Here is a 12,057-nt window from a genome sequence, read left to right as displayed (position 1 = left end):
TAGTTTTTACTATGACAATTTCGATGATACGTATAAAAAATATTTTTTTATTAATTTTTTATATCGATACGTTTGATATAGCAATTGTGTAAAATATTTTAAAAATTCAATCATATTTTTGGAATTATCAGAGCTACTTATTTTTTAAAAAAAAAATTAAAAGTAAGATTTTTAATAATAAATTAAAAGAATTATTATTAGAATTTTGATCCTTGCATTGAACAAAATCACGACTAATAAGTTGAAAAGAGATATACAACAAGAGAAATGCTAACCATTGGATAGATTTCCATTATTAGTGTTTTAAACAGTTACCCCTATAAATCTGCAGGTAAATGGTCATGTTACCACTATGAAATGCAATTTTATTTTTCAAAACTTTTCTAGAGAACAGAGGTAGAAATTAAACAAAGAAAGACTATGCGTTCCGACTGCATAAGCACTCGGTTTATGCAGAGTGGCTACCAAACCCAAACATGTCAATGGGCAACCTCAAACCCCGGAAATAACATATGCATCATTTTCTCTTCAGTACAAATAGCATTTGGAGACCAAAGATTGCAGAAGCACAAAAGGATAACAACCTAAACATCCTTACAAGCATCAAGAAACAAAACTAGCACCAAAATGGCTTCATCTACTAATAATAACAATAGACAAGGGCTGTCCATTTATAAAATATTTGGCAACGATTGCATCTCATGCATCAAAACCACCTAAATCTTCAGTCCAGCAAATCCGTTACTGCTGTTTTCCTAAATGCATCAACCAGAGCCAGTTGAGCAGCCAATGCCTTGTTAGGGAATATATTATCTGCCTTCATCCTCTCCCTAATCCCATAGGCTGGAGCCTTGGCATTTATGTAAGTCTGGACAAGAGCTTGGAACTGCCTAAGTCGAGCCACGTAACCAGCTTGTCTCATCCTGTGAAACATTTTTTCCGCATTATGTACATCACCCCTCTTTGCATACTGATCCATAATAACTATGTAAGAACTGAACATTGGCTTCATATGGTTCTGCTGTGCTGCCTTGTGCAACACAGAGTCAGCTTTTTCAACTTCCCCTGCTTCAACATAAAGTTTAACAAGTGAATCCCAAGTCAATGGGCCAATTCGACACCCACTATCTGCCATTTTCTTGATCAGATCTTTACCGTTGGCTAGCATTTTATGGCTTGCATAAACCTTTAAAAGTGCAGAGTAATGCCGTGAAGAGAGCTTCTTCCATGTTGTCAGCATCCTATTAAAAACCTCCTCAGCTTTATCAATTTTCTTCAGCTTTCCCCAAGCTTCAATGACTGCGACACACTCCTCAAGTTGGGGACTTGACTCGCAGACTTTCCAAACTCTCTCTACTTCATCAGCTTTTCCAAGTGCAGCATAAAGAGGAAGCAGAAGCCTACAAGCCCAACGATGCTCTTCCAGATTTCCTCCTTCCATCTCTTTCAAAATAGCCTCAGCTTTTTCTTTCAGGCCACCTGAAGCATAATGCTTGGCTAAGATCGCTCGAATGTTGATGTCAGGTTCAATCCCATCAGCCTTCATTGTCTCTACAATTTGATCCATCCCTGTTAAATCATTGGACTGACCTTTAGTGTCAATTAAGAGTTTATAAGTAAAGAGTGAAGGCTTGATATTTTCTTTCTCCATTAGCAACAATACATCAGCTATCTTCTTCTTGTCAAGCCTCTTATACAGGAGGAGAAGCTGGTTACATGCAAATGTTGTGACTGGAAATTCAAGATCCTTCATTTTGTTGAATACTTCTTCAGCTTGTTTCACATTGTTACTAGCTACACAGTTGGCCAACAAAGTTCGGTAGATTACTTCATCTCTGAATGATTTAGGGATCTTCTCAATATAATTCTCTGCCTTCTGGAGGCCACGTACCTTTGCAATCAGGTCTAAGCGAGAAGCATAATCTCTCTCAACAAAGTCAAGTCGGTTATTGGCTTCCAACCACTCTGAGAGCTGCAGAAGCCAGAAAAACACAAACATAAAATCACTAACAAGCACAAAGTCACTCCATAAATTGGTGTTACATAAAAAGAATTGTCATCCTTGGGCTATTAGCAGTAAAGTGGTAATTTTGCAAGCAAGTCCAAAAGAAATGATGAACAAAATATAACAGTAAAACTATGTTCTAACTTCTAGAATCCTATCACAAATACACAAGGAAAAAGAAAAAAGCCAAACATGCCTGAATCAGGTAACTCTAGGCAAGTACAGATGTAAAGAAAATCACAAACTCCCTTTTCTCATGCATTTAACAATTCCAGCAAAAGCTAGCTGTAGAATTAAACACAAAACTAAGAGGGCATTCTTAAAAGATGATTCAACATAAAGAATGCTCAAATGTGGCAAGCAAATATCAGTGAAGAAGCAACAGAATGTTAAGTATTTGAACCATGAAAAAATTGAAAGAGAAGTACCACAAATATTAGTTCCTCCAGGAGAAATGGAAAGATGAAATCCTCTTGTAAAATTTCTAAATATCTAAGAGTCAAATAGAATTGATAGATTAAATGAAAGACAAAAAAAAAGAAGCTATTTCAAGAAAAATTCCAATTTATATACTATCATTACATCTATATTATTTTGTAATTCAAAAGAAAAATAAAAGCACAATGTTGCTGAGTAGAATGGACACAACAATCTTATTACACTATATGCAGCTAATTATACTATCAAATACTTGAATTCAAAGAGTTTATTTATTTAAAAAAAAAGTTTTGCAACTTCTCTTTGGATACATATATTAACTACCACATCAATTAGTTCATCTTCACTAGGGAAACAACAAAACAAAAAAGAAGGGAATTATACTAGGAGCATATACAGTCTAAACATTATAAATTGGTGGATTAGGCAAAAATGGCAATAGAGGAGGAAGCAGTGCAACGGAACATTTACAGGATTCTGATTGAATTCTTACACTCTGTAGGCACAATAATTTTTTTACAGTTATTACAATTTCAAAACTTAAACTGACAATTTATCCAGTGTGAGGGCACAAACTCCGTCAAATAGATGGCAAGCCAAGAAAATAAGTTAAAGGAGGCATGGGTGAAACATTCAACAATTGATAGTAATGCCTATACAAAACATGTTGCGGATAAAGAAAGCATATTGTCAAATTACCTGCAGGGCCCTGCCATACATTCGACGTTTACGAAGATTGAGCATAGCCAGTGAGATCTCTGGCCGACCCAAAGTCTTTCCTTCTTCCACCCACTTATTAAGAACAACACTTAAAGGGACATTTGGAGCAGCAATAATGGTCTTAAACAGTTCAGATGGAACTCGTTTCCTCACTGTTGTTTTCTTACCTGAACCAGCTTCAGTATCCGATAATTCCAGTGCATTTTTGGCCCCACTATCACCATCATCATCATCGAGCTCAGGTTCAGAAAATAGCTCATCTTCATTTCCACCAACTGCATTGCTCTCGTCAATTGTATTGGCATTAGCTGGGGTTTCAAGTTCAGAAAATCCATCCTCCAAGTCATCTTCAGATTTGCTGCTTTCTGAACCAGCTTTTGAGGAAAGACTGCGTCTATCTATATGGAACTTTGAACAGACATTTGTCGAGTGGTAGAATAGACATTTTTCAGATGCTATTTGAAGAGGCTTAGAAACGGCACCGTTTCCTTCTAAATGACTAGAAAACATTTCTGATTTCGCACAACATATTCGAGAAGTTCCTACACGGAGCCCCTGGAACCTGGAAATAGAATATAAAATAAATAAACCAAAAGATAAATGATAAATACTAGCCTTAAATCTACTCCCACACCAGTGGACAAAAGAAAAGTCAATGTGATCCATTTCTAATAGATGAGATGCTAGTGGAGAATGTAACATTCTTTCTACACAAAAAAAAAAAATTCAGAATTCAAAATTATAGTGCTCTCATAGACATAAGCTTGTTTTTTTTTTCTTTTTCTCAATTAGAATAATAACAAAATAAACTACGATGCTACTGATAAAAAAAAAAAAAAGAATTTAAAAAACAGTCCATTTATATATGATCCTCCAATTAATTCATGCAAAGAAAATGGAATGGTGCAGAAAACTCACAATTCTAATCATAAATGTCATTTGCACAATCCTAATTTCCTAATCCAACTGAACATAGTTTTTATCTTCAATAAAACTCAAAATTACACTTCTTCATTTCACTTATTGTAAATGTATTGACATCAAGAAATCAAAAGAACCAAACTAAAGAAACAAAACCAATACCCAAATCATCCAAAAACTCCCATCTCTAGGATTATCTCCTCAGTTTTCACTAAAAACATAAAGAAATAGTAAGTATTACTAAACACAAAGTGAGAGAAGAGAGGAAATTTACTTGAGAGAATTAGAAGCTCGACGTAGAGCCCACATGAGGAACGAATGGGTTTTGATGAAGAAACCCAACAAGATGTGGAAATGGAAATGAGTAAAAGTCAAGATCCTGCACAATCACAACCTCCTTCCTTAAGCCTAGGCATGCAAATGAGCTGAGCCAGGCCGAGCTTTTTAATGTTCAGGCTCAGCTCATGAAAAATTAACTAAGCTCGAGCTCGGCTCATTACAATTTTGATATGTTGGAGCTCGGCTCATAATTAGCTCAATAATACATATAAACGAGCTGAGATTGTTATTAGCTCGATAATTTATATAAACAAGCTAAGCTGGGGCTCAGCTCATATACAAGATCGATTTCAAATTCGTTACGCAAGCTCAAGCTTACCAAATATGTAGCTGTAAAATCTTACAATTATAAATAAATTATACAGCAAAGCAAAATATGCATCTAAATACTAAAACCTAAAGAATCAAACCAAGTTTTTGATAAAAATAATAATTCAACAAACTCCATATTAACGAATTAAAAAATAACATAAACATTAGCAAATTAGAATACAATAAAGAAAATCTCAACATTTATATACATATTATCCACATCCATATCAACACCCTTCTCCTGCAGCTCATCTATAATGTTAGTTAATTTTTCTTAAGAAAGGAGAGGATGAATATAAAACGGAATGTTTATTTTAAATTACCTTGCAAGCTATATATCCAAGGGAATGCGGAACCCAACCTAGAGCAATAATAAAAGAAAAAAAAATGAGAAAATAAAAGCATGCAGTATTGCGGCGAACATATTCTGTAACTTATAGAGTTATTATGCTGATGATTCACTTGTAAATCACAACTTGATAACAAAGGCAATGATATTTCAGTTGCTTGTGACAATTAAGGGACTGAAAGAACAAATGTTCTACAAATATTATAGAACAATTAATAAAATGGAGAAACTACCAACCTCATCAATAAAAGGTAATGAAGCAAAGCATGCAAAGAGTTACCATAGCAATACATTAAAAAAGCATATAAGAGAGGAAGAAATATCATATAAGGCTAAAAATGAATGAAATGAAACAACCACAAATCTTTACAAGCAAATCTTGATTTGTTTGCTATAACATAATTTGGAAAATATATTTCAGCAACGAGAAACATTTTGGAAACAAAAAAAAAAAAGAAAAGAACCCTGAAAGCAAGCAAGCACCCATTCTAAACTTTTGGCCCCATTCTTTTTAGTTTACTGAACATAAAAATTAAGCATTAAATGTTAAAAAACACATGAAGAAAAATTGCTTTAAATTAAAAGCAAGGCTGGGACCTTTTTTTCGGGACGTAATGAAAAAAGCTCCAGTTAATATTAATTAATATATATAGGAGAAGAAGAAAATCTAAAAGATATAAGCCATCTAACTGATTTTTAAGAAACAGAATAAAAGATTAATAGTCAAAATGAATAAATAGTGCTTTGCAATTTTATATACAGCTAAATAGTTAAATTAATATGTACAATTTCTCAACTTTTTTAAAAAAATTATTAGACGGAACTGATGACAGATTTTATAATGAAAACCAGGCAAAATAATGCTCAGACATACTGGCATAATTAAATAATGATAAATCTTAAAATAAAAAGGCCAAAAACCACACACCAAGGAAGGCATCAAGGTGCCCAGATAAATAATCTAACCATATATCAAAGAAACCACTTAATAGGAAAATATGAAATCATATAATGTTTGGAAAATACATAAATATAAATAAACAAAGGTTTAAAGAAGCCAGCACCTTTGTTTCAGTGCCCGAATTCTAAAAATATAAGCTGCCAAAGAGGCATTGTAAAAAAATAAAGTTTTAAAAGCAAACAAAATTCATCTCTTAACAGTTAATTTTACTTCTTTTTATCAGGGAATCTAAAAATCAAATAGAAAATGGTCAAGAGATAAAGGATTAAAAAAATATCTCTAAATTTAAGTAACTCCAAAGGTTCAAAAGCAAATTACGTCCTTACTTTGGCAGCCTAATAAAAAAATCCATCCAACAATAGCAGATCGCAAAATTAACTGCAAACAAGATGCTCATATTTAAAAAAAATACAAATACTTGAACAAATTTAAATAGATTAATAATCAAATATAAATCTTTTTCATGTGATTTGATCTTCAATAACTAAAATTAAAGGAATCCTCAAGAGCAAACACCAAAGCTGCGGAAAAGATTTAAAGAAAAAAAATGAATGGAAAATATACCAACCTCAAATAATAGACACCGCTGGAAAAAAGAGAAATATATTTAAACAAGTACAAATGTTTATGAGAGCTTAAATGTTCAGATATATCAGTCATAATCATCGATAGGATAGAAAGTTTTACATGCAATAAATATCTCTCCAATGAATTCCACAAACCAACCAGGCAGCCTAGAGATTATAACCTTTTTCTTAAAAAACAAGAAGACAAATCCATCAACCAAACAAACACAAATGAGAGAGCAAAAAGTATGCAGATATTACCATGCAAAAAGCCAGTAGAAATAACAATGAATTCTAGAATTAGATCTTCAATAACTGAAATAAAAGGAGTTCATGTAATGCTTTCTACGACTGTAATAAGGGGTAACCAGGAGAAGAAAAAGCCAAAAAAGTTAGCTGTAAGAAGCACAAATGTTTAAAATTTAAATCTGCAATAATTTTGGTGTAAGAAAATACCATGAAAACCTACTACCGGAAATAAAGTCCATCTACAATAAGAGATGTGTTTTACAGAGAGAAGAACAATAAGATATTGGGTTTGTCAGAGCGAAAAATGATAAACTGATACGTGTTGTGAGGGGGAAGAAGCATTGTAAACAAAAACAGTAGGAAGAGTGTGAGAAGAAGAGACTAGGGATGGCAACGGGTAGGATACCCGCACATTTACCAATATCTGACACCGAACCTTATTAAATAATATATATATCTGAACCCATCCCAAACCCGTTTAAGAAATTGTTCTTGTTACCCGAGCCTGTCCCAAATTCGAATAGGAATATCCACGCATACTATCTGAATCCGATTAAAACCCGTTTAAATTAAATTATTATTAAATAAATTTTATAAATATTTAAATGGTAACGGGTACCCTATCCATTAAAAATCCATTTATATGAATATTCAGGTAATTAAATGGGTACCGTTTATAATAATTCAATTCTAAAATATATTAACAAAAAATAATGAAAATAAAAGAACTACAAAATATAAACTAATTAAATCTAAGTATCTAACATTAAATGTTTAATATATTAATACAACCAAACTTAAATTAATGTTCTAGATAATAAAAAGCCAATTAAGATACAATATCTATTACAATTTGTACATCTTCCAACTCCATATTTAAGAGTTTTTATCTACCATCTTTGAGAAGAAAAAGAAAATACAATTAGCCTATTCATTACTTCAGAAAGCTTGAAAATATGTACAACTATCTACACATTCAAAAATATTATGGTATTTGACATGTTACAACCTTAAAAAAAATTACAATCAACAAATTATAGTTAAGGAGAAATTACTTATAGAAAAATAAAGCAGAAAATAGCATACTATCCAGCCAAGTTGTACTCTGTTTCTCATTACAACACCCAAAGATTGAAATAAACCTTCCTACGAAATGTCATTTCAATGAGTCATTTTGTGAATCTATCCAAAACCAAGACAGCATGGCCCTAAGCTCAAACCACGATTGATCCCATGCAGTTCATTGAGTCACTAAGCAAGTGGCAGAAAGAGCAATTTTTGACATCATAAAACTTAGAAAGGATAAGTATATTCCCCAAGAAGAATACAGTTGGGGGGAATTCTGAAACACTCAGACTAAAAGAGGTAAATTCAAAAGTTACATTTGTGTGAAGATAATACAAAAAAGACTTAAAACCATTTAAGAAAACTTCCTAAAAGGAGATGATGCTGAGGACTATAGATTTTCCGAAATTAAGAAAACAATAATGCAAATAGTACCCTTTATGGTGCGTAGAGCAGCGGCTGAGAAACGGCAGCAGCAACAATGATGTCAAAAAGGGTGGAGCGACTGCAGCTAGGGCGACGACGGCTGCAGCAAGGGCGACGGCAATGGCAGCGGCGGCGACGGCAATGGCAGCGGCGGCGACTGCAGTAACGGCGGCGGCAACAGCAGCGAGGGGGAAACAACAACGTTGGCGATGAGATGAGAATAGACGGCGACGGCAGCAAGGTTGGCGATGGGATGAGGGTTTGTAAGGGTGGTGGAGGCTTGAGTTGAGAGGGTTTATGCGAGTTTGAGGGTTTATGTGAGTTTGAAATGATATGAGAATTAGGGTTTACTTTTACGATATGTTTATTTAGTTTGGTTATATGAAAATTTCTCAGCTTATTCAACAGCTTAATATTATTTTAATTATAAAATTAAATTAATAGATATAATTTAATAAAAATTTAATATTTAATATTAATTAGTAATATTTAAAAATAATAATAAATTAATTATTTTTAAATATTATTTCATTATTTTAAAATTTTAAAAATATATTAAAAATATTTATTAATAAATTTTAATATTATAACAATTAATACTATTAATATAATTAATATTACTGTTTCTTGAATTAAAAATATATTATATAATAAAAATAATTATTAATGAATATAATATTAAAAATATTATTTTTATAAAATTAGCATTACAGTTTAATTAAAAATTAATTTATTAGTTAATATAATATTAAAACATAATTAATATATTAATTTTTTAGAATAGAATTAATATCATTATTTGATTATAAAACTATTTATTAATTAATATATTAAAATATAATTAATATTTTATTTTTTAAGATTAGAGTCAGTATTTAATTATGAATATAATTTATTAATTAATAAATTAATAGAAAAAACTATAAAATCATAAATCAACTTAAATTTTATGTGTTAAAAATAAATATATATGTCAAAATAAAAATTATATATGTCATAAATTAAATATATATGTCAAAAAATTTTAGGTCTCAAAATTAGGTAGTGTTACTCAAAATTATATAATTTTTTAAAGTTAAAATATTCATATTTTTTTAATTTGTTAAAAAAAGGCTTATTTAATTCATATATCATGCTTCTGTTTTTATATAAATATTAAGTTTTGACACTTTAAAATTAAAAATTAAATTATATAATATATTCATATTTAAACAAATTGTCTATATTTTTAAACATAATAACACAACACATATACTTATTAATACTTTATCTTAATAATAAAAGTGAGATTTCTTAATTAAAATTAAAGCTTTCAGGTTAAAATTTAAATTACTATATATAACAGTATGATAAAATATTATTTTATATCATTTTAATTAATTAAAAAAATATTAAACTAGTCAAAATTATGTAATAGACATGATTAATGTCATATTAGCCTACATAATTATAAGTTAGTAATGCTAATATGTTGGGTTAGCATTATAATAATATTTTAAAGTAGTTTAGTTTTTTTTCCTTCTTCTATTAAATAATATTGGATTTACTAATAAAAAGATCTTACAAATATTATTTTATATCATTGTATAATAGTACTATGTAAATAAACCCTTAGCAATTAAGGTGATTGATGACATAGTATTGATTTTATTAAAATAAATTAATAAAAAATTATATTAATTAGTTAAGAGATACATTACTAACAAGTATTATTTAATAAACATAAGTATAATATATATATATATATATGTGTGTGTGTGTGTGGTTAATGTCATATTAATGTTACATAATTATAAGTTAAAAATGTTAATAAATTAGGTACTAATAATAATATTCTTTAAATAATATATCTTTTTTCAATAATTAAAATTTAATTTTCACTAGCTTATCAGTTTTTATTAATTTTATTGCATATATTGTGTGTAAGTTTATATGTCATTTTAGTAAGAATTATTAAATGGTTTAGTAGTAGAATGTCTTTTTTTAATAAAAGGTTTAAAATTTAATATTTATGGAAAACAAAATGATAAAATAATCCTTAACAGTCTAATAGGGTAGGGTATTTACGGGTACAAGATGTACATGTAGATAAACAGGTACTAAGTTTAAATTCAGATACTCTATACCGATATCTACCTACATAATTAGGTTCAAATAACAAATATTCGTGTGTTTAAATTTAAACACAATATGAATAATAAAATTAAATTCTAAATCTATTTATTATTATTGACATCCGTTCCAATAGAATTCAATCGAGTTAGATATCCGAAAATATTCGGCAAGACTGCTAGAAGACACGACGCACAGGAGAAGGCGAGAGAGGATCAGGAATTCTAGGGTGGTGGTTAGGGAAAGGGTCTTCAGGATTCGGGGGCAAAAATTTGTAATAACCATTTGGGAGAGTTCAAACGGGAGTGTTTATAGAATGAGGGGCAGAGTAGTCTTTTATGGTGTCACGAAGAATTTCTAGAACTAGACTTGAGATTTTTGCCTCGTTCTTTTTTTCTTTTTTTTCAATAATGGGGTATGGTGGAATTACTATAAACCCATTATTTCTTTTCTATCTCTAGTACAATGACAAGGTGTGGCTAGAATTATTATTTAATCAAAGAGCTAATTTATTAATTAATATAATTTTAAAATATAATTATTATAATATTTTTTTAAATATTAGTTACTTAATTAGAAGAATAATATTATTTAGTTAGAAACCTATTTTTTTATTATTATATTATTTTTTAATATTAAAATCAATATTTAATTAGAAATATAACTTATTAATCAATAAATTAAAAAAATTATAAAATTACATATAAGTTTAAATATCATATGTCAAAAATAAATATACATGTTAAAATTAAGATAAATACACATGTCAAAATAATAAATACTATGTTCCAAAAAGGGACATATGTCAAAAAATTTAAATTATTATCAAATTTTATTAGTGTAGTAATATAAAAATTATTCTAAAAATATTACTATAATTGATATTACTATTTTGGAATTAGAATTATTATCTAAATAAAAGATTAATTTATTAGTTCATATAATATGAAAATATAATTAATATCTATTTTTAGGATATTCATTATCTAATTAAAAATAATAATAATTATCTAATTAAAAATTAATTTATTATTAATATGTTATTTCTTAAAATTAGAATCAACGTTTAATTAGAATGTAATTTTATTAATTAATAAAATAATAAAAAATATAAAATTATACATAAGCTTAAACTCTATGTATTAAGAAAGTATACATATCAAAATAAAAATTTTATATATAAAAAAATGTAAAAAATTTAGATCTTAAAAATTAATATATATATCTATATTTTTTTCTTTATTTTAGTTTACAATTATATCAAAACTAGGTAGTTTTGATTTTGGACAAAATTAAGTAGTTTTAAATGAAGCTATATAGTTTTTTTACTAATTAATGCTTTAGCTTAATAATATATACTACATAACAAAATTTAAAATCTAATGAATTCTTTTATATCATATTAATTACTTAAAGAATATGTTACTAATAAAAACTATTTGATAAACATGATTAATTTCATATTAATTTTACATAATTATAAGTTAATTAGTTTCAGTGTTCCTCTATGGGCAAGTTGTCTCAACATTTTTTCATAAGGAATAATTATTGATTTTTATATTTAAATTAATTTGTTATTATCATTGCTATTGTT

General features: G+C 28.9%; 1 protein-coding gene across 2 annotated transcripts; it reads right to left on the bottom strand.

Annotated features, from left to right (window-relative positions):
- Positions 1-477: 477 nt before the first annotated feature.
- On the bottom strand, positions 478-8,711 carry LOC8273880 (pentatricopeptide repeat-containing protein At1g80270, mitochondrial). Of its 2 annotated transcripts, XM_048380273.1 has the most exons (5): positions 8,361-8,711; positions 5,059-5,096; positions 4,359-4,463; positions 3,143-3,725; positions 478-1,972 (listed from the first exon to the last, which is right to left on the bottom strand). In XM_048380273.1, exons 3-5 carry the CDS (start codon positions 4,391-4,393, stop codon positions 725-727), a joined length of 1,866 nt encoding a protein of 621 aa, XP_048236230.1. In that variant the 5' UTR covers positions 4,394-4,463; positions 5,059-5,096; positions 8,361-8,711; the 3' UTR covers positions 478-724. The 2 variants fall into 2 exon arrangements, with proteins under 2 accessions (XP_048236230.1, XP_048236231.1); XM_048380274.1 differs by lacking the exon at positions 5,059-5,096.
- Positions 8,712-12,057: the final 3,346 nt, after the last annotated feature.

This window comes from Ricinus communis, chromosome 10 (assembly GCF_019578655.1).
Source record: "Ricinus communis isolate WT05 ecotype wild-type chromosome 10, ASM1957865v1, whole genome shotgun sequence".
Lineage (NCBI taxonomy): Eukaryota > Viridiplantae > Streptophyta > Magnoliopsida > Malpighiales > Euphorbiaceae > Ricinus > Ricinus communis.
This window is presented reverse-complemented; position numbering and strand designations above follow the sequence as displayed.

Bases quoted from the DNA above. Each gene is read 5' to 3' on its own strand.
- LOC8273880 (XM_048380273.1), bottom strand. From the start codon at position 4,393: ATGTGGGCTCTACGTCGAGCTTCTAATTCTCTCAA. The intron at 3,726-4,358 runs GTAAATTTCCTC...TTCTATTTCCAG, and splicing joins CGAGCTTCTAATTCTCTCAA to GTTCCAGGGGCTCCGTGTAG. The intron at 1,973-3,142 runs GTAATTTGACAA...TGGCTTCTGCAG, and splicing joins TGTATGGCAGGGCCCTGCAG to CTCTCAGAGTGGTTGGAAGC.